This window comes from Rhamphochromis sp. 'chilingali' (assembly GCF_963969265.1).
Source record: "Rhamphochromis sp. 'chilingali' genome assembly, chromosome: 20".
NCBI lineage: Eukaryota > Metazoa > Chordata > Actinopteri > Cichliformes > Cichlidae > Rhamphochromis > Rhamphochromis sp. 'chilingali'.
In genome coordinates this window covers 8,658,630-8,682,383 of record NC_137947.1, presented here as the reverse complement: position 1 = coordinate 8,682,383, position 23,754 = coordinate 8,658,630, and the positions used below count along the sequence as shown (strand labels likewise).

The window sequence follows — 23,754 nt, the reverse complement described above, 5'->3', positions numbered from 1 at the left end:
TGAGCATATTAAGCAAATATGTAAGACTGAGAGTGATGCCGTAAACCTAGTTCATTCATGACTTCTAGGCTAATCAATTACAATTAGACTATTGTAATTCATTATTATCGTCAGGTTGTTCTAAAAGTTCCATAAAAAGCCTCCAGTTAATACAGGGACAAGAGAGAAGGATCATATTTCTCTCAGATATTTTTTCCTGTTAAATCCAGAATTGAACTTTAAATCCTTCTCATGAACTATCAGGTCTCATCATATCTTAAAAACCTCATTGTCCTTTCTTAACCAAGCACTTCGCTCTCAGACAGCAGACTTACTCGTGATTCCTTGGATAGTAGAATAAAAGTAGAATTGCCTCAGCCTGATAGCTGAGGCAGAGGCTTCAGCTATCAGGTCCCTCCCCTGTGGAGCCATCTCACAGTTTGGATTTGGGAGACAGACACTCTCACTCTCTATGTAAGAACAGACACACTGAGCACTTCTCCATTCACCTCTTTTCCCTTTCCAGGTGTTTAGAATGGAATGAAAATATTATTATCCCACATTGGGGATTCACGATTTTCTGTTGTTGTTGTTTATTTACCACTGCAAGATGTCATTACTTTTTCATCTTCTTTCTCTCTCAGTCTGTGTTTTGCCTGTCTCCCTATGCTTTGTTTTTTTTTTTTTCCTGCCCCCCCGCCCCAACCAGTCACGACAGATGGCTGCCCCTCTCTGAGCCTGGTTCTGCTCAGAGAGGTTTCTCCAGCCCACCTTCACGCGGTCTTTGCACATAGGGGGTCATTTGAATGTCTGGGTTTTCTCCAGAATGCTGTAGGGTCTTTACCTTACTGTGTAAATCACTTTGCAGTGACTGTTATTGTGATTTGGTGCTATATCAATAAACCTGAACTGAAATGTATTTTCTTTATTAACTCAGAGTTTGAAAAATACAAGCAGTGGAAGCATTTGGCACACTTGCTACACTTGTGAGGCTGAGCCTCTGTGTGAATAAGGTGATAACAATTCCAATCTCATAAATACAGGGAACTTTCCCACATTGGTTACAGCAATGCTGTTTCTCTAGAGTGTGGATAGACTGATCCAGCTGTTATTCACTGAAAACATCTTCACACTCATCATGAGGTCTGTCCGGATATTTTCAGCTGTGGTTCTGTGAAGCAAACAGAGATGGACAATTTAAAAAAAAAAAAAAAAGCCAGTCATAACAGTGTAGTAAGATTAGCAAATCACACAGGAAGAGGTCTCCTGACGCACAGAAAAACTGGGCATGGTAGAAGTGAAACATTAAGTCAATTATCTTTTGATAACCTTTTGAAATTTTCTATAAAACTAAAAGAATGTCTGTGCCCGTACCTGACAGTAGCAGCAGCTACATCCGAAATGAACTGAATAAGGGGCTTTCTGTCTTAAAAAACAGAAGAAAAAAAATGGCACAGTCGGATTGTGGAATTTATTGCTCAGGGCAGTTCTCAGGGGTTCTGAAATCACAATATTATATATATATATTACTACTCATTCTGGACGCCTTATAAATATAGGCAGGTACACACTGGTCTCTAGTCTGTAGTATAAAGCGGTATATAACAACTATCACTTAAGATTCTGTGAATAATAATAATAGTGAATAAGAGCTTTTTCTTTAAGTATTAGCTGCTTTAAGGAAATACGAGTTATCTGTGGGATGCAATCAGTGCACTGGGGCCAAAATAAGATCACTTTAAGTGTTACAACTGCTGTTGAGCCCTTTTGTAATGACATTACAATAAAATGTCTTTATAGCTAGGGCTGGGTATCGTCACTGATTTCTAGAATCGATTCAATTCCGATTCACAAGGTCCCGAATCGATTCGATCCACGATTCGATTTAATTCGATTCGAATCTGGGAAATTTTGACAGTTAGAAATATTATAATTCAGATCAGTACATTTACATATTTTTGTATCTATTAAAAGGAAGCTGACACACGCAAGACTTTATCAAAGTTGTGAGCATCACAGCAGAGGCCTTTGTGTCAAAGTAGCTGAAGATAAAACACAGAAAAACATGAAGGTGATTTTCCTGGCCTGGGATTTTATAAAAATAATCTGCAGTACATCAAAAACGAAAGAAAACCATTAATCAACACATGAACATTACCTCTGAAGTTACAGCAGTTTTATTACAGACACGGCTAAGCGTTTTGCATTTTGCTTAATTTTAAAAAGTTTAAAGTTGTTCAATATTGAACGGCAGAAATCAGGTTTACTTTTCGGAAGTAAGTAAAAGGGAAAAAAAAAAACGTCGGCTGACAGCGCTGTAAACAACGGTAGACTTGTGCGTAACAAGCAAGCGAATAATGCAGGAGAGAGAGAGAGAGAGAGAGAGAGAGAGAGAGAGCCAGCCCGCGGATCAGAATCAGCGAGCTGTCGGCTTTCAGCCCCGACCGTCAGCTGAGAAAGGCGACATCTCACTGATTCTGATCCGCGGGTTGCGCTGTGTGTTTACGTCTTTGTGCAGAAGCCGTGTACCTGCTCTCATTTACTGTCTTAGCTGTTTGGTGGTTGTTGAAATTTTGTGATCTTTCACCTGAGATTCTGGCATTTCGGGCAAAATAAATTAATATTAAAAAATCGATTCAGGATTTTAATGAATCGATTTTACGTTATCCAAGCCAGAATTGATTTTAATCGATAAATCGATTATAAAAACCCACCCCTATTTATAGCTACTAAATGCCAACAGAAGAAGCAGAGATGGAAATTTTACACACAGTAAATATTCGTTAAAGAACTTACATCCGTGAATTATATCTGTTTTTTTTGTTGGTGTGAGTCTTCTATCAGGCATTCCTCCATCTTTAAATCCCCTCTGGCATAAACAAACAGAAATAATAAAGACGGTAAAATGCTAAAACACTACAGCAACAACGGCAATTGCATTAAAAATCATCACCTAAACATGTCAATGAAAATTCATCTGACCTTTATAATTGAAAAAAACAAAACCTAATAATGAAAAGATTTTTGTAAGTAGCAATAAGAAAGCTAATCCAGGTAAATAGTAAACAGAGAAACAATACATAGGCCTTCTATCCATTTTCTTTTTAAATAACTGCCGCTTGGAAAGGAACCACATTTAGAAAAGAATACATAAAAAATAAAACTATTTATGCCACTTTTATGCACTTCTACGGTAAAGCCCTCCACGCTATAGAACATCAATTACAAATTAAATGAACTAAAGAAAGCTTGTTTTCTTCTTACCATTCCAGTTTCGATGATGTTTAATTATCGTCTGCAGTCAACATGCATCTTCACACAGAGACGGGAGGTTTGAAAAACGCAGCACTGGTTTCCAAGGTAACCAAAGGTGAATCCGGTTTGAGTTACAGAAGCGTTTTAAAAAAAATGAACAAAAGCTACAAAGGAAGAATATGTCCCCGAATAATAGAACCAAAGTCCTTTTTCGCTCCTCAGTGGGCCGCGAACTCTGTCTCAAATACCAAAGTGCTCGTCAACATTAACTTACCCAGCTTGACAATTACTCACAATACAGTCAATGTTTAAATGTTTTGCCACCATTAATTTACAAATGCTTTGACATCTAATTCACTTGGTTGTGTATCAAGGACTTGTCAATAACAGTAGGTAATGATGATAAAACAGTAGCAGTACTGTGTTGAAATCTTTTGTGGACTTGTAGGACTGCCAATGTGAACTCAAAAGAAAGCAAATCGAACGTATACAGTTCAACAAAAACAGGACATTTAGACTAGAATTCGCTGCATTTACAGTTTCTGCAGAATTTACCAACGTCCAGTTAAATTTACTGTTACGTGGTTGTTAATGATTAAATAATGATATAACAAATCAATAGTTTTTGTTCCCCCCCCCCCAGAAAAACAGAAACCTCATATGCCAGTGGTAGTGACTCATTTGTCATAAAGTTTTGCAGAATTGCGTGACTGTGAGTAACTGGTTTCCTATTACCTACCTACAGCCAGAAGGGGTTGATAGTGGTTGATATTTTTGGTGGTAAGAGGTGGACACATTCGGATGGCAAATGGTGGCAGTGGCAGACCAGACAGCAAACCGGTTAGCAGGAACTTCAGCTGGACTTCTTGCTGGTGGGAAGATGTAGGAAGAGTCTCACCGGCTATCAAGGTCTGACCTGGAGATGGAAAAAAAAAAAGATAAAATAAAAAGACAAGACGTCAAGTGTTAAGTTGGACATAATGTGAAAAACTACCTCTTATTTGCTCCTTAAATAATGAAATAACAACAGGTTAGGAAAATCTAACCAAAATCAAGACTTTCTTTCATTATCACTGTCACCATTGTATTCTATCTTATACAGCTCATATGTAGAAGGAAGGCTGTCATTCTGTAAATCAATCACTGTATAACGCATAGACAGCAACAGTGGGTGCTACCATCTGTATGAATATGTTCAACGAAGAAATAAACACAAGCAAAATAAACAAAAAGTCAAAAAAATATAAACCAAATATAAACAGAAGCTTCTTGAGAGCAGCAACATCAACAAGTGAACTGCAATAACAAGATGCTACATTATGTGAAACAAATAGTGTTTGAATACTGTGCAGGAAGTAAATCATCCCAAATCAAGACTGTAGACACCTCGTACTTGTAAGAAGCTTAATAGAAGTCTTTTGAATACAAATTTCAACTTGGCCTTACTGATCTAAAACAAAGCACATGTTTGTCTGAAGTGGAAACGTTGTACACAATGCAACTACAGCTGGAGGCAATAGAAAAGAACTAATATTGGTTATTTCAATGAGCTGTGGGCTTAGTTATCAGGCTGAGCAGCTGTAATTATCATAAGAATTTAGTGGTATGTTAAAGCACTAAAGGCAAAGAGTAGCTAGTGCCCTCATCAATTTTAATCAACAATCAATTTTAAATATCAAGAAAACATTTTGTTGGGATGTGGGTGGGCCCTCCGTAATGCGAGTGTCACGACTGGCAGCCAGCACTGGAGTAATGACGTAAAAGTCTCTGAGGTAGCTGAGGAAGCATTCCAATAGTAAGACACCACACTCATGTTATCAGAGAACGGGTGTACGAGATAAGTAACAGCAAGTTTCTTCAATACTTTAAAATCACAGACCGAGACATAGATGTGAAGGCGATTCGCTTAAAATAATTTCATTACTGCACATCAGACTGCGCATTTTAATGCACTGTGAACGAATAATTCATCTTTATCTGTGTATCTGCTGGAGAGCTTTAGTATTCCCCGAGGAACAAACCTTAAATTGTCATTAGCACTTGTTAAATAATTCATTTGGTTTTCTTGATTTCTTTACACTGGAGATGTTTTGTCTTTCAGCTTGGAGTTAGATTCTAATCTTATATTATTATAACTACAAATAAAACAAAAAAAAAAACCCAAACAAACAACACTGTGCCTACCATAGATTGCAACAAAGGAAAAATGGTTTTCTAGTTACCAGCTCTTTCCACATCTCAGTGTAATAACAAGCATGTTTTTGTTTTACAGACTATAAGTAACCTGCATGACAGTGATATTTCCTCATAACAAGAGCTTTAGTCAGCAACTGTCAAACAGAGCTACTGCTCCAGGCAGTAGATGGCTTCAGTCTGTGTCTGTGTGTGTATACATATCTGTATAGATATAGATATATATAGATTAAGGATGAGACAGAAAACCCCTCCCTTCTAATGCCATCCACCTCCCACAGGTCTACCTCCCAATGCAAGTTAACTCTCACTTAATACAAATGACAAACCTAACACACACAAAAATCATCCTATCACAATTTTACATTTACATTCATCTTTTGACAGGCAGCCTTAAATCATCAGGGAGGATAAAGAGAGAGGGTGGAGAGGAAAAAAATAATTAAATGAAGGAGAGACATCATAAGCAGAAAAGATGAGACAAAAAAAAAAGGGGGAAAAAGGGAAAGAGAGGAAGGGCCATGCATCTATGGGACTCTTTGTGCAGAGCTGCTCAACAGGGGAATAAGGCTGGCTTGTGAAGTGCACAGAGGAGAAACCAGCAGTCACACATTAAAGCAGAAACTGAAGGGGTGCCTTGAGGCCCACTCAACTCGCAGAGGTACAATAAAAGATACACTAAGACCTGCAGCATCCACACACAATAATCTAATTCCCTTCATGTTTTTGAGTTTTCACATTTTCTCTCAAAAAAATTACAACCATCCTTCTATGATGAGAATGAGAATGCTTCAGCTGCACCAAGATGTGACATGTGTGACGTTTTGCCTTCCAAACAGCAAACTATATTGTCTGAGATGCGCATTGTAGTGGAGTGTTGATGGTGGTGGTGTGTTTAGGCATACCAATCATGCTGTTAAGAGACAGATCCTGAATCTTTTTCTGGTTTGGACCCAGTGGAGCTCCACAAAATGACACAGGGGAGTAGAGCGGCGACAAACCCGAGCTGTCGTGGAGAAAGAGAAAGAATCATTCACCACATGAACTTCAGAGTGACATAAATGAATAAACACATGCGATATTTCATAAACTGCATACTAATTATATGCATTGCGTCTTAACCTTCCTTAGTTAACTCAGCTTTCCCTTTCAAAACCACCTCACTGAGAATATAATTTATGTCATTATATCAAACGTAAGCTAAAAAACTTTTTAGGAAACATCAGACTGTCAATTTAGAGCACCGCAAAAGAAAACTTCTGCAACTCATTAGCCGTGAAACAGAAAACCCACCTGTCAAGCAAATGAATTCAAACAAGACTATAATAAGAAAATTCCTCACATACTGACGGAAAGCAAAAACTTTTCATCCCTTTTTCATTTAATGCTGTAGATTTCTCTTGTTTGCCCACATTAAATTGGCTTGTTCACAGGCAGGCAGAATTCACTCTGTCTCACGTAGGAACCTGACTTAAGAGAGAAATACAAAACTGTTCTCGACAGCAGCGAGGGAACGCTCCATCAAACGAAAAGACACGTCAACGACAACCAAACCCCTCTGCACAGCCCACCTGCGCCAGTCACGATGAAGACTACATTTAGGTCAGAGGATTATTATTTAAAGTCAGCTTGAGTCACCTTACAAAGTAGTCAAACTTTTAACCATTACGTCTAGCTTTCAACTGTGAAATTGTAATGTAACTTTGCAGAATTATTTGGCTTTCTGCATACGTGTGTGTGTGTGTGTACCTAGGATTGGCAGCTTTGCCGGTGTGGGCTCTGAGCTCCCACAGCATGGCTCTGCCATCGCTGACCATGAGCGCAGCCTTGTTTTCATTGACGGGGCAAATCACCATGCGATATGGTCGGACGGTCTTTGTGACTCGGATGGCGTCACACTGAGAGCGCAGGTCGTACACAAGCTCCTGGACACTCTGTTCTGGGTCTGGGAAACCAAAGGAATAAAGGAAAAATACGACAAAGAATTAGGAAGAGAAAAAATGTACAGCGAGGTCGACATGCAGGAAGAATAGTGGCAGATAAAAACCACATGATGGAAATTGTGGATTGAGAAGGACAAACGAGAGGAAAAAAATACAAAATGTCAAAGTCTACAGAGTAGATGTTCATAATACTGACAACGGAGGGGGAAAAAAGGAAGAAGAATAGGAGTATATACGATTGAAAGAACAATTTTGAGCACATTAAAAGAAAAATAGAGAGCATAGAGAGCTTTACATAGATTTAAGGCAGTAAAAAGAGTAGGTGAGAGATACAAGAGGAAATTTCAGGGAAAAAAAGGAAAATGGGTATAGAGAGATGTGTGTGGAGGAGATAGCAAGGAGAGTAAGTGAGGAAGAGAGAGAGATTCAGCGAGACAATTGCCTCCCATTGGCCTATCACGCTAAGCCAAAGATAAATGAGACAGTAAGGGGCTAAATGCCCACTGGAGCATAGGGAAAAAGGCTACAGGATCCAATTGCAGTGCAGTTGGCTGAATAGATGATGACTGGGGGATGGAGCACTGAAGTGAGGAGCAGCTTAGGCGCTGAAGTGAGGAGTGAGTAAAGCACAACGGCTATGTGCAGATTGTGAGTGGATACACCATTGTGAAAAGGTTTCATACCCGCTGCTTCCTCAGTGGCAACCGTGGAGCGACAAACTCGTAGTGTGATACAACCATTCTCATGGAGACAGTAGAGGGCGTCTCTCTGAGCACAGGGAATCACCTAAACACAGAGGGAGTGAAAAAAAGGGGATCATGTGTGATTGTGACTTTGCCAAATGTCTATTTGAGACTTAATGTTGAACAGGTGGTGTTTACATTTGCTCTAAGCACTGCATGAATTTGCCAATGTATTTGCTCCACAGCATGAGAACCCCCTAATACACTCATCAAAACCTACATGTGTAAATTTGTTTGGCACAAACAGAGGAAAACAGAGCAGGGGCTAAGCTTCATTAGCTTGTCAGATCTCATGCTAGTCTGAAAAGGAGGGATTTTTGCCAAAGGCTGCTGAGACATACTGATGACGTGATTGGGAAAAATATTATTGTGCAGACTTAAGATGTTATGGCATAGTCATGTTTTATAAATATATGGACAATAAGCTAAGAAGTTGGGAATTCAAAATATTGCCGACTACAGCAGGCAAGATCTATTATCATACAAAAAAATTATCCTGATGATGAGTTGTGCAAATATACAGCAGAATTCATTACAGTTGTACTTCAAGTAATTATTCTACACTTTTACTCTCTCCCCTCACCCCTAACCAGTCGTGGCAAATGGATGCCCGTCCCAGAGCTTTTGTCGTGCAAAAGAGGAGTTTTTCCTTCGCACTGTCGCAAAAGGGGTCGTCTGATTGCTGAGGCCTTCTCTGTATTATTGTCGGGTCTCTACCTTACAATATAAAGCACTTTGAAGTGACTGCTGTTCCACATTAGCGAGGATAGAAGAAAATTCACATTTCTCGGAGCACAACGGACAACAAGACTGTCATCAAAAACACTGAATGACTTGTTTGCATTTAACAGCTCTGAAAATAGTTTTATCTGAAAGTGCAAAGAAGCAGCAGCATTTTGGGGCCAGTTCTAGCGTTGTATAAATATCAGATCCATTTCTGTGATCCTTTGAATATATTTATTGATGTGTGTGGGCATGTACATCTGTTATTTTATTGTGTAATTCTCCGTTTCATGTGCAGCAGTTTGGTTAACTTTGTTGTTTTAAATATGCTGCATAAAGAAATTTGGACTGGATTTGAATTTTGTGTGTAAAACTATAACATAATAACAATGAAGTGTTCAGTTATTTAAATCTATCCATATTTTGTATGACAAAAGCCCTACCAGGGCTCTAGAGTGCCACCAATTTGGTCGCAAATGCGACCAAATTTTTCAGTGGTGCGACTAAAAAAATATATATATATATATTTGGTTGCACCTGTGCGACCAACTGTTAGGGTGGCAAAAAAAAAAAAAAAAAAAAATCTGCAACCTTCCCTGTGGTCAACAACAGACACACATTTTGCCCCTATCGTGGACTAAACCAATCAGAGATAGTCAGGGGCGGGACCTCTCTGATTGGCCGTGGTCCAGTTGAAAGTGCAGGTGGAAGTGGGAGGTGAGTAGCTTGAATAAAGCGATATCAATTCATTAAATCCTGAATCAACTTTTAAATATAACTGTGTTTTGCCAGAAACGCCAGATTCTCAGATTAAAGCTCACAAAACCATTTCAACAACAACCAAACAGCAAATGAGAGCAGGTACACGGATTCCACACAAAGACGTAAACACAGAACGGACCGACGCATCAGAATCAGCTTTGTCTTTCTCGGCTTTCTCACCCGCCGGCCCGCAGACGGACACGCTGTCGGAGCTCAGCGATCCTGATGCGTCCGGTCCGCGCTGTGATTACGTCTTTTTGCGCTGATTCTGAGCTGCAGGTTTTGTCTCTCCAACCAAAATTCACCGAGCCAGCAGCAAAAGAAGCAGCAAACTGCGCTTCACATTTGATCAATGTCGTCATGAATTTTGCTGTTTTGCTTCCACGACTATTAAAATCACACTTCATGCACAGCTAGCTCTCTCTCTCTCTCTCTCTCTGTACTTCAAGAACAGTTTCCGTCTCCAATCTCTGTTTTCTGTATTATTCATTGGCTTATTACCCACCAGTCTACCGTTGTTTACAGCGCTTTTTCTTTTTCACTTAAATGACCTCGGACAAGAAAGCCTATTTTTTCTGTTGTTCAATACTGAAGAAATTTAAACTTTATATGCAGAACATTGTAGAATATTTTTAAGGTTTTCTGCTTTAAAAAGCCAGACCAGGAAAATCTCCTTCATGTTTTTCTGTGTTTTATTCTCAGTTACTTTCACACAAAGGCATCTGCTGTGATGTTCACAATTCTGATGAAGTCAGTGCTGATAAATGATCAGAATTATAATATTTCTGACTGGCTGAGGCCAAGTTGAATCGAATCGGGACTTTGAAAACCGGAATCGAATGGATTATAGAAATCAGTGATGATACGCAGCCCTAACTTTTCTGTTAAGGCCTGATCCTTCTGAAATTCATAGCCAGTGCTCTGACACGGTGTCATCAATCTTTGAATGCTGAAAAAGCACAGTGTATCCAGAAAAACACATTATATTATATCAATTATTATAAAATTTGTGTGCGCCTAACTTTTGTGCCGGTACGCCCAACTTTTTAAAGTTAGGCGTACCGGTACGCCCATGGCAAAAAGTTAGTCTAGAGCCCTGCCTACAGAGCTCACCTGGTATGATCTGTAAACAATAAATTCTATTTCAGTGCAGTTCTCATGTTTCTATACCTTATTAACTCATGACAGTAATTAATATATTAACGTTACAGTCACTGGTGAGGCTACATCACTGAACTTTTTTTTGTTACTTCTAACAGATAATCAAATCAAACTACTACCGGTAGTTAAATTCATCTTATTCACAAATATGTGCATTCAGTTGTGATTGTTATTTTGACATCTTCACATTGCTTCTTTTGTTGGCTTTCTGAACGTCTGATTTCATTGAACATACTGTACATTTTAAAACACCTCACTCAATTTATGCCAGTGCACAAAATATTCCAAATACTGAAATGCAAAAACTGCAAGACATCAATCTGCAGCCATTTGAAATCAAAGTAAATCAGCACCTTGTTGAAAATGAACAGATAAACAACAAATTGATGGATTCTGTACTAGTTTGCTATTGATAGATGGAAAAATGACTGTAGGCCATGTTGACCTGACAAACTGGCAACTGCACACTATGTATGCCCCAACCTGACAGTGGAGCCTCTGTACACTCGAGCATAGACCTTTGCCACATAGACCTGTGTCATCAGTCATGCAAATTGGCTGGAAGACAAGCACTTTATAACACTTAGAGAAAGGAGGCGTTGGTCAGACGGAGCCTAGGCAGCTGAGTAATACCCCTTTGCTTCTGCCCCTGGTGACTTTAGATCTTACTCCTTGACTACAAACGCTCATTCTCTACCTTTGTGTTGTTAAACCATAGAGACGTTTATTAAAACAAGATCAGTGACAACCCAAATAAAGTATGATTTATGATAGGACAATAATACAAAGAACAGAGCGCAATTTCACAGAAGCAGAACATGTCATCGACTGCAGAGATGAACTAATAACTGCAAACTGTTCCATGCATGTACATTCAGGCATGAAATTCAACGAGTTTCAAAAAGGCACATTAGGTCTCAAATACAGTAGAACCACTGCCGTGAAAAATAAGGAGAGCTACTCTGTGTAATGACAGGGCAGCACAGTGGTCAATCTTTTGGAGACGGAGAGTAAGTATAGAAAGGGGGAGCGAACGGTGCAACTTTAAGACAGTTTCTGTTCAATTACTGGCACTGGAGCTGTGACAAATCCTCAGTGTAATACCCCCACGGCATTCATCAATTTCCAATTAGAAATCCAGACTTTAAAAGAAAGTGAATTGGCACCTAAAGGTCAAGTCTGTTGCTGTGGAGAGGCAGTATAAAGAAAGGGGGGACTTTTTCCCCCTTTGTTGCTAATGACTACACAGTCCTGATGTGCAGTTGTCACACCCAATGAGGAGAAACAACTGCAGAGGCGGGTGCAAAGAGTTAAGAACTTTATCATTCGTGGCAGGAGGAACTGTCTTCCTGGAGGAATCATCCATAAAAAAGACAGATTTCAGTAAAGCTCTTCAAGTAAGATGTTGATATATGAGGTTTGTTAAAGCCACATAACACAGCCATCCTTTCACCTAGACCAACTACGGTGTCAGCGCAAAGCAGTTTAAAAAATGTCCTGCACATAACGTCAAGAGTAAGTGATTGGTGAGAACTCAGAGCCTGAAAATTTAATGCTGTTTTAAGGTTAACTTTCATCTCTTCGAGTTTAACCGAGATCCATATTAAAGGGATTTTGCTGCGTATTTTTGCAGCGTGCCTCACCTGGATGAAGGGAACCCCGGAGCGCTCGATGGCCACCACACCCACCGTCTGACTGAGCTCCAGGTCCAGGATCAAAATTTCTCTGGGATAAAGCAGCAGCATGTGGTTTCTCTTCGAAGGTAGGTAGGATAGCTGCAGGCAGTCGTTCAGTGTCACAGCCTCTGCCCTAAAGCATCAGAGAGCAGGGGAATGACAACAATGAGAACAGGAAGTTAGTTAAAACGGGCTGACACTGAAACTGAGAACAAACTAGATGGAATGGTAAATAATAAACTATCAATCTTTATTGACAAAAAGACTTTCTTTAATCCAAGGATTAAGCATGTCCTGGAATTGCCTGTTTTCTCGTGTTGTTTACGGCGCAATTTAATGGACACAAAAGATGAAAAATGCAAATTACGATGACTAGAAATGAGGGTTAGATAATATACCGCTCAGTAAGTCAGTCTTATTCTCCAGATAAATCAGGATATAATGAGACTCTGCTGTAACAACAACACATGCATATGAAAAATGCAAATTCCATGCAAACCAATATGACGCTAGATTTAAAATTCAATATAAAATATAAAAATCTCATTTCTAAGGACAACTTGATATTTATTCATGTCTTCCCAAATAGAAGCTAGAATGAATGACTTATTATTGTTGGTTGGCTGATGAACTAAGCAGGTACTGTAAGAATTGCAAAGAATTTCCTTTACGTTACTTTTGGCTGCTCTGATTTGTTATTCACAGCGACTTCTTTCATGTGTGACCAAATTAATGACAGGTACTATTATCTGTGGCGGCAACCAGTTTTGATCTCTCCGTATCACAGCAAAGCGGTCACAGGTACTTCTGTTCAGTACAGTTCACTCAAGAAGGAAAAAGAGACGATTTGGACTGAACTTACGAGCAGGTCTACAGCCATAACTCATTCCAACAGCTGAATTCCTCTAGGTCACGGCAAGATCAAATAAAAGAGAGACAAACCTTATAACACAATGGAGATCATTATCATCTGGGGAAAGTGTAACAGATAAAATAGACTCAGTAAGGGAAGCTTTAGGAGTTATTGAGCTAAATTACCGTAATTGTCGAGCTATAAGCCGCTACTTTTTGCACAAGCTTTGAACCCTGCGGCTTTTAGTCAGGTGCGGCTTTTCTATGGATTGTCCATGATTTTTGTCATATCGTAAGACGATTTGTTTTGTTTGTTCCGCTGTTGTACGGCACTACGTTGCCTGGCGGAAGGGCATGTGATCAGACACACAGTATCGGGGTTCAAGAGTGGTGTGTTGGTCACGTGTCCATCCGCCAGACAACATAGTGCCGTACAAGTAGCGCGAAAAACAATGCGAAAAGCAAGTTATGCTCAACTCCACCGGTGGAATCTGACAGCGTGGAAAAGTGTGAAAACATCAATGATCACCAACGGATTTCGAAGGGCTGGACTGCTGCATGATGGAGAGGAGGACACCGCCACGGCCCTTCTGAGGGTGTTCGACTCTGACACTGACAACGAGGATTTCTTTGGTTTTGAAAGTGACAACGAAGGAAAGAAGCTGAGAGTGGATGACGAAGCCATCCTGAGCCTGTTTGTATCCGACACTGGAGAAGAGGACTTTGGTGGTTTTAGTGGGCAGGAAGATGGTGGTGAATGACTGACTTTTCTTCTTGTTAAAGCTGTGTCACTGCACCTGAGCCTAAAAGGTAGTCCGAATCTATTTTTCTGGTGTGCTGTAGGTTACTGTTATGTACTACATTTGTTACTCATTTATGAAGCACAGTACATGTTTCCTACTTGTAATTACCGCTACTTGTACATATACCTAAAAGGTTATGCAAATATGTACCCATAACTTGTTTTTCAAAATATTAATAAAAGTGATGCGTCTCCAAACAGCCATCTCTTTCCTGACAATTCCCTTTGTGCATATTCTCTTACATATGATAAGTCAACATTGAAACACCTGCGGCCTTTAGTCAGGTGCGGCTAATGTATGTACAAAACAGGATTTTCCCCTGATTTTAGCTTGTGCGGCTAATATTCGGGTGCGCTTTGTAGTCCGGGAAATACGGTACACTTTTAGCAGCTTACTGAAGTCAGAAAAGAAAGAGATAGAGGCTAAAATGTCTGAGTCACCAAAGGCAGAACATCAGAAAGGAGCAGACCTTAGATTGCAAGCAACAGATCTTCAGAGAGAAATGAAAAAAGAAAAAAGGGAGAAAAGGGAAATAAAAAAAACTGCAGCCCTCAAATATTCAGCTCTCCAATTACCAAAACATCACACGCCCTTCTCGCTCTCTCAGTCGTTGTTATGAATAAGACATGAAGGCTACAGCGGTCAGAGGATCACACACAGTTACATATTGCTAAGTACATACACATATGTGTGCTCACGCAGTGAGTTTGCTATCAAAGACGCAGGACATTTGATAGCAAAGGTGGATGCCTTTATTAAAGTTTTAAAGCACTCTCAAGGTTCTATTATTTAACTCACCCAAAGGACATTAAAGTCAAATACTGTCTTTATACAGCAGTCACACCACCTTGAGCTTGTTATCTACACAATACAAATTCAGTTTACACGCACACTGGCAGCTGCTGGAGATGATACAGCAGAAAACTGAACTGATGCTCACACTGTGGGACAAAAAAAACAAACAAACCACAACCTAAAATACTTCTATAACAAAACCTGTCCATTTCAGTTGGTCACGTCACTCCATTACTGATCACTTTTGTACATGTCTGTGAATGACCGGGTTCTCTTTCATGTTATGTTGTTTCTTTTTCGATTGCTCTCACACTACCTGCAGCCGAGCTTCAAATAAAACTCGAGAGTTTGTAGTGTTTGGAAGCAGGTGTTGCATGTGTACATCACCACAGTACAAAGCCATAAATCACACCTCTAAGACTGAAGTGAAGACTGAGCTTGAACAAAAGTCCTCAATTATCCATTTATTATCCAGCCACAGCTGCCCTAAAGAAACAGTGTTGGGAATAAGTGGTTGAATGTTTGCTTGATTAACCTCTGATTTTGAAATAAGTCCAGTGTGCAGTCGCAGGGCAGCATCATACTGCCCTGAAACCAGCGAGCCGGCATTAACTGTGCATTTGTCGGTGTGGGTAGCGACTGTTCATCGAATGTGTCCAAATCAAGAGATTCAGTTTCATCCATTTTTGATCAGCATTATGAAGAGCAGCTACAGTCAGACAGAACCCCCAACTCATCGGTAAGATAATTAACTTTGCTATTCCCTGTTGTGTGGAAAACTACTCGCTCTGCACACAACATGATTTCAGATGAAGCCATGAATTTAAAAAAGGCCTGATTATTCAGACTTACTGCTTTTATCAAAATCATTATGATTTTTTCATAATCATAAGAACTACAACTTCAAGCGTCTTAGTGAATTATTTAGATTTTTTTTAAAATCCAACTTATAAATATTTCTGTCAGTTTAAAAGAAAACATACATTAGTCGACATTGCTCTGTATATGTAATAGTATAGCTGACTTCATTTTGATATATGAACCAAATCTCTAGTGGCTAACACCCAGATTAATGGCTCCCTGATGGGACACTAATGCACACAATACCATACTGTATTCAGTAAGTTTCTGATAACGCTGTGGGAGAACAGTCTTGTTTAAATCCTCCATTTATCACCCACAAGCAGACAGAACCGGCGAGAATAGAGACTGTAGACAAAGGCGAACTGAAGGAATACAGCATCCTGGATAGCAATTACACACAGTTAAAGGTGAGGAAGGAAGTTGTCACACATGGATAGAAGACTAAAACAGACAAAATGAGAAAGGCACGAGAGAATAAAGACAAGATTAATGGAGTGTTTGTTATCAGAACTGGCTTGGTGGGTGGACAGAGAGACTGGGGCATGCTGCTATAAATAACCTGACAGTCACAACCACTCCAGCAGGAAGCTGCCAGCACATCAAACACGTCTACAGCTCATGCAACTTTTTCTAAATTAGCGCTTATACAATTTATCAAGTTTGTCAACTAATGGAATAAGAAGCCAGAAGAAGTACATCACTACTTCTGCTGCATTTCAGAATTAAAAATCAATGTAGCAAATATGCCAAGTGATCAAATCCTTCCTTATTCTCTTGAGAAATGCTTCTCCCGGACCCTTGACTTGATTTAGCATCTGATCTAAGTTTAAAGAGGAATCTCACTGCTGTGCTGGAGAGACAGTTACATCAAAACTAGGTCATCTATGTAGTGAAAGGTGCTGTTCCTGTTTTGATTTTTTTTTCTGCAATGACCAAAGAAAAAAGAAAACAAACCAAACATAAAAATAGACCGTGTTAGTCCATACTGCTGTCAACAAAAATGCTCCGTGACCTGCTTCTTACAGTGTTGCTTGTCGGGCCATTTTTATTGGTTAGGCTTGAAAAAGTGTCTGGAATACTTCTCCTGTTCACATAATTTGGAGGAGCTTTGCTGTCGAATGAACAGGGAGGTCTCAGGTCAGTGCGGAGTAAAATATACTCTACAGAAAGACCAATCGGCCACAACATTAAAACCACTGGCAGGTGAAGTCAATAACATTGATTATCTTGTTACACTGAGTAAGGGTGTGAGAAATTAAACAGCAAGTGAACTGCCAGTTCTTGAATATGATGTCCTGAAAGCAGAAAACGGGCAAGTGTGATCTTAGTGACCTTGATGGGGGCAAGAGTGTGATGAAAATAATAATGCTGGCTATGACAGAAAGGAGGCAAAATACAGAGCTCACTGTATATAGGCATGCATAACAACAGCCTGGTCTGACTGCTCATGCTGACCCCTCTTCACAGAAGAATGAATGTGAGAACTGGACTGAGGAGAAGTGGTTCTGGACTCACACGTCAAAATTATTTTAGATCAGGAGCTATTAATATTCCTCAAGCTGTCATGTGAGAAACTACATCAATAATATCAGACAATAAAAATGTGAAATAGGCATAAGAAGAGAAAAGACTTTATCACCATTTAATCAACATTTCCAAAACTAAGTGTGAACAAAAATGCGCATTTTTGGGCTAATGTTGTTTAAATTTGTATAAATCTGTTCACATGCGAGGGCAGATCCAAAGAGAACCAACATCTTCTCTGACAATGGCTCTTTTTCCTCCTTGAGAAAATACAAACAAATCCAGGAGTAATACTGATTTAAAGTGCTCTCCCAGCAATGAGTCAGATTGAGCAGGTCAATCGCTGTTTTGATCAAATAATACATATATAAATAAAACTTAATTGAATTTCACATTCTTTTGATAGCTTTCGTTGTAAACCTCTTCACAGATTAAAATATAAAAACTCAAAATAAACTTTCGTAAATGTAAAATAACTGGATAAAACTTTACAGTCAGTTTGATCATTCAGTGTTTTGCAGGTACGACAGGCACTGACTTGATATTAGGCAGCTGCTTTTAATGTTGTGGCCAAACAGTGTATGCTTCCAGCCCTGTACATTACAAAGACTGGTTAGTAACTGAGATTTAGTTCATATGACAGTAAATAAACCTTGGTGTTTACTTAGAAATCATATCATACGTTACAATCAGAGAAACATCACTTCTATCATGTAACAGTGATAACTATGACTGCCTTAAGTCAGTCCTCTTAAACCAGCCTTTTTTGTGCCACGGGCAGGTTAAATGTCAGACAATATTTCCACGGACCGGCCTTTAAGGTGTCACGGATAAATACAACAAAATAAAATGATACGACCAAGACAAAACCTGTGGTATTTTTGTAAATATAATAATAAACGCAAATTCACTGTGGAATTGTGTAACTTTATTAGCAGCATCCTCCTGAAATGCATCAACAACATTGAGAGTAACATCCTTCTCCTTGCCCCTAATACTCTTTGGTCGCTATGGTAACGTGTAAATATTTCTTTCAAAATAAGACACACAACTACAACACGGGAAAAGACCCAGAGAAACAGAGTTAACGATAAAAAAAAATCCCGAAAACCATAAATTTCACACCCGAGCCTCATCTCTAGCGGGCCTGGTACCAAACAACGGGGTTGGAGACCGCTGTCTTAAACCGATAAGACTTTGTAGTTTACTTTGAACAACAAGAGACAAAAAAAGGGAACTGAACAACATTGAGCCATAGCATTTCAATAAAACATGACACTGAAAGGGTGACATAACCTACAGGAAGTTTGATTTAAAAACTGACTTAACTATTGAAACAAATATATTCCACAGATTATCCTTTAGCACCTACATAAGTGTTGAGATGAAATTCAGACATTTATTAAAATATTAACATGCTGTACTGTATGAAGATCTTGGCTTTTCAGTAAGTAACGTCTTAAAAACCATACAATACATAAGAGCTTCATTAGACTTGTTAAACTTGAAACAACAGTCTATGTGTCTAAAAAGAAGGATCCAAAATATTTTAAAATAAAGTCAGGGAAGGAAAATTAATTTAATTTCACTCACGTGGGCTTTTCATTGGTAATCAGCACTTTGACCTTGTTAAGGGCCTTCTTGGCACCAGTAGGGGCCGGAGCTGTTGCAGGTGCAGGTTTGGTATGCGCTGGGCTCGCATGAGGACTGGCAATGTAGACCTTTTTGCCAGCGCTGCCTGGGGGTTTGGAGTAAGAAAAGTCTGTGATGAAGACGATCCCTTCACTGGTCAGCACTGGATAGGAGAAAAAGGACAGAAGAATATTATAAAGATTCATTTGCCAATAAGAGATGGTCAGATGTCAATATTGTTTTCAATTTGCCATCTGTTATTTGTGAAAGTCTCTGCTTTGACTTATCTTTTTCCACAAAAAAAAAGAAAAAGAAAGAAAGAAATACCACTGGTTAAATTGTTGGCATCACAGAATACCAGTCACATGCTTTCAGATATAAGATATGTTCAACCATACTGCAATAAACAGTAAATTTAAGAGATGAAGCATGCCCTGTGTATGTGGGTGGCAAAGTGAAAAATTCGAAGGCTTCGTTAGTCTTTTGGTAAGTATTTTGTTCACCTACATGCCATGTTGGAAGGGTCAAAAGGGTCAAAAGAAAAGGAGAGGATATTCTCAGCGTAGCTTTTTTTCCACAGTTTGGTGCCTGTGTCTCCATTCCACAGAACAATGTAGTTGGGAGGATGGACAGCTAACAAGAGATCACGAGATGCATCCTGATTCCACAGCCACTCCAAGTCTGACAGAGGGAGCGAGCAAAACAGAGAAGAGGAGGTGAGAATGGAAGCGTAGTGCGCACCAGCAGGAGTGGCAGTAACAGCGTCCTAATGAAAACAAATAGTCAACAGCAAACCATCGGCTCAGTGTCTCTTCTTGGCAGGACTGCCACTGAGCTGACAAACATGTTTGGTGTCTTGAAGCTGTCTTACCCCCGATAGGTTTGGAGTGCTCCTGTATCTCACAGTGGGCTGTGCCGCTGACCACATCCCACACTATAATCTTCCCCGAGGCATCTCCCGAGGCCAACCGCAGACAGTAGGGTGAGCTCAAGTTGTGGTAGTAATTTTCCCTGGACCATTTTACCTTCCAACATAAAACACTAATTGAGTCTCTGGGAGGAATATCAGGTAAAGCTGTAAGCCTTCTACATTTGTTGACAGAATGCTCAGAAAGTCAACAACAGAAAAGAAAAAAAACAACAACAATAACAGCAAGGTCTGAAGATGTATGATGAATTTCACTAAATGCGACATTGGGGAGAAAAGAGAGTAAAGGACATTATAGGAAATGCATAACACTGAAATAGGGCTGTTCAATATAACGATATAGCACAATAAAGCTCAAGATCCTGTTGAGACTTTTCAAAATAAACTGAATCACGTGAAAGAGCAGATTATTTACGGATGAGAATTTAAAAAAAGAGCCGCCAGGTGCTAAAAAATAAACGTTAGAACAGGCTTTTCCCCGCAGCACGCCGTGTAATAAATACTCACAAAGAAAACGTTACAACTTATGTCTAAAAATGTATAGTTTCATGCATCGGTTAAAACACTCGACTGCAGCTACATGACTCGCAGCTGCAAACACTTCCCGCAAGTTGAGCTGCCCGAGATTCACAGAATTTACAGAAAATGTTACATTTTTATGATTTATATCGTTATCAGACGATAGAATTCTTATATCGGAATATGAGATTTTGGTCATATCGCACAGCCCTACACTGAAATGCACATTTTATATGTGAAATAACAAATTACTCCACATACAAGATGGTGTTTAAATAATTGATTATGTCTGTCTATTTGCTCCCAGGTAGGCATGCCCTTTACTGTAGGTACTTCTTTTTCTATTTCCCTTTTTCCTTCATTCAGCAAGTTCTCTTATGTCAGGCTGGGTGGTGAGGAATAGCTTGTTGCTGTGGCAGCGGTGCTTTACAAGATTAAAGTGTTCTTTATAGTGAAGAATGAAAGGCCCGGATTGAGCCCAGGCACTGATAATCACTGTAGAATTTATTGCCCATTATTTACTCTTCTCTTCTACAACACACATGCACGCGCACACGGACCCAAACAAAATGACTCTCTGTCAATGCTCTATCTGTGTTGCAGGTGTTGGTTTACAAGAAGCAGAGAGAGCCAAAAGTACTCCACTCAAGGTCACACAATGCTAACATTAATACTGTGAGACATAAATAATACAACCCCACAAGGTGTGTTCACTTTGTAGCCTCATTAGTGTGCCTTTTCTCCAACGGCTTAACTTAGTGGTATATATTAAATCATATTTTGAAGTCTATGGAGCAGAGGCGCAACAGTGAGTCAATTAATTTGTGTAATTAAACAGCAATTATGTTGTGGAGGGAAACAATTAAGCCAATTTACTTCTCAAACTCACCTTGACCACATTTGCCTTGTGTCTCTCCAGCACCTGGATGGTCTGGGCGGTCTTAGGATCAATTATGAGAATACTGGAGTGACATCCCTGAGCTATGAGCCCCTGCCAGCCCCTACAGACCACGTTAGCAAGGCAGAATAGGAGGAAGAGGAAAGAAACAGATGAAAGATACGTGAAATGGTTTGGGATGTGAGACATTGATGTACAAAAGATAACATATGATTCAGACTGTGAACTCTGGACATTATGAATTTAAACTTATGTTTCCAGTCAGCCTGACGCTTAAGTGCACCCTCTCCAGTAAACACAGAATTATTCAACAACTGTGTCTGCATTCTGATTTCTGTGCTTTCCACTCCATGTCTAAATTCATCTTCTTTCCGTGTCCGTACAAGACGTGCATGCATATTTGCCTGGAGTGCATCCAGACTGCAAAAAAATCAAAGCTCAATGACACAACAAATTTCAAAATTCAAACATAACTTGAAGCTAAACTTTCAGTTCCAATGACAAAAGCTGCCAGTGCAGAGACTGTACTATATGCTACAACTACACAAGGTAATTTATCTCATATGATGCGTACATAAAGTTAAATATTCACAAGGACAGTTCTCTTTTTAAATATGTCTGGTGAAAAGCAAAAATAGCTTTAGAAGCAAATGTATCATATTTAGGTTCATGTATGCGAAATTAAACTTTGGCACTATGCTGCTCTAATCTAAAGTTTGATCACGCGAGTCCGACTGCCTTGACAGTCTCTGCTGGATTGCTGTGGAGGATGAGGCATTAGAAATTCATCAGGCCCGACAAAATGTCACATGACATTGCACAAGAAATATATACCCCGCATGTTTGTGAGCTCAATGACAAATTATCAGTGGCCGTTCACGCTGACAACTTTACATGCAGCAATAAAGACAAGCCACGAAACTGACACAATGCAAACATCAGTTCCTTAACGTTATCTGTCAGTCGCGTATTCAATTAACCAAATTATGCTAGCAGCAGAGAAGCGGTACTCACCAATCTACGGCGGTTTTATTCTGCAAATTGAGAGTGCCAGTTAACGTCCGAGCCGCGAGTTTAATGTTGACGGTGTAAGGAATCATTGCTCTTCCTAAGAATTTCTGCTACGTTAACATTTAATGAGTAAACACTGCTAAAATTAATTAGCTTATCTGTATCGGCTCTGTTGTGAATATTAACAGGAAGTGAAATGGTGTTTCTAAATAGGATGCCGTGTAGGAACAAATTCCAGCAACAGAGTTCCGCATTGAATACAACAGTACTATCCCCCACCCCACCACCGCCAAAAAAAGAGAGAAAAAGCGAAAAAGAAGCAAAAAAAACCCAAAACAAAACCCCAAAACAAAAAAAAGTTGTAATATATGTAAATAATAGTTACAGTAAATACTGTAACTGAAAAACATACGGGCTACATTTATTGTTTTAATCCTCCCAAGATTATAATAATAAAAATAAGTCAATAAAATAATAAAATACATGAAATGAAATGAAATCAAAAGTTGCCTAAAATACAAAAGTGAATAAGCCTCAAAACAAACAGACACACAAACAGCTGCTTTCATTTTTCTTTACCAAGTGCTGCATTTATAACACAGAAGATATACCAGTTTCACAGCTGAGACAGACAGACATACATACATATTATACCAGAAAGCTGTTCTCAGCTGCTTATTGACAGAGGGTTGCCTGGTTGCTTGGGCATATTTTCATGCGAGTTGCCATTTCTGATACAACTTCAAAGGGTGTCTCACATGTAAGGTGAGTGTACAAACCACTACACTATGGAGTCCCTTATGGGCAGAAATCTGTGCCATCAGAAACTGAATTTGAATAAGTTCAATTTGAATTTGAATTGCTCAGATTGAATCTGAATTGTAACTTGAATAAATGCTTTTGAAAACTGAATTTGAATTAGTCTAATTTGAAATTGAATTTATGGTTTGAAAATGATCATCACTAAATTGAAATTGAATTTTATATTTTGAAAATGAATTGATTTGCTTTGAAACTGCATTTTATCCTTTAAAAATTCAGCTCTCGAATGATTTCAGTTTCACTTCTCACCATTCAGTTTCAGTTCTACAATTCAATTTCAGTTCCAAAATTCAGTTTTTTGGAACTTACATCCGGTTCCGGTTCAAGCGCAGATTAATAGAACTACGTTTTACTAGCGGACCGAAAGTGTTACCGACGGGAATCTACAGCGTCTTGAGCTGAATTAAGACTTCAGAAGTCATTCGTCATGTCGAATGACCAGCGGATAAACTCTCAGGTTGGTAATAAATGTATTACATGTATAAGAACAAGCGTCATGTTAAGAAATGATAGCTGTACAGTAACTTTTATGCTTATTGTAGCTGTTAGCTAAAAACGCTAATTTAGCGTAGTTTGCCCTGAATTCAGCTTTGACAAACAAATATGATCGACTGTTTCTAGTAGAATTCCAAAGTTGTCATCTTGTACCCTCTCAGAATGCTTGCAGAGAC

General features: G+C 39.2%; 1 protein-coding gene across 1 annotated transcript in view; it reads right to left on the bottom strand.

Annotated features, from left to right (window-relative positions):
• wdr11 (WD repeat domain 11) overlaps positions 1-22,464 on the bottom strand; it is a 65,429-nt gene extending 42,965 nt beyond the window's left edge. The window contains exons 1-10 of the mRNA XM_080868682.1: positions 22,265-22,464; positions 21,242-21,353; positions 19,777-19,930; positions 19,413-19,586; positions 18,867-19,068; positions 12,403-12,568; positions 8,054-8,156; positions 7,177-7,372; positions 6,333-6,433; positions 3,974-4,150 (exon numbers count right to left, since the gene is read on the bottom strand). Of these exons, the coding sequence (XP_080724808.1) occupies positions 3,974-4,150; positions 6,333-6,433; positions 7,177-7,372; positions 8,054-8,156; positions 12,403-12,568; positions 18,867-19,068; positions 19,413-19,586; positions 19,777-19,930; positions 21,242-21,353; positions 22,265-22,350 (1,471 nt within the window). The 5' untranslated portion in view covers positions 22,351-22,464. The remainder of the gene's footprint in view (positions 1-3,973; positions 4,151-6,332; positions 6,434-7,176; positions 7,373-8,053; positions 8,157-12,402; positions 12,569-18,866; positions 19,069-19,412; positions 19,587-19,776; positions 19,931-21,241; positions 21,354-22,264) is intronic.
• Between the last annotated feature and the right edge of the window lie 1,290 nt (positions 22,465-23,754).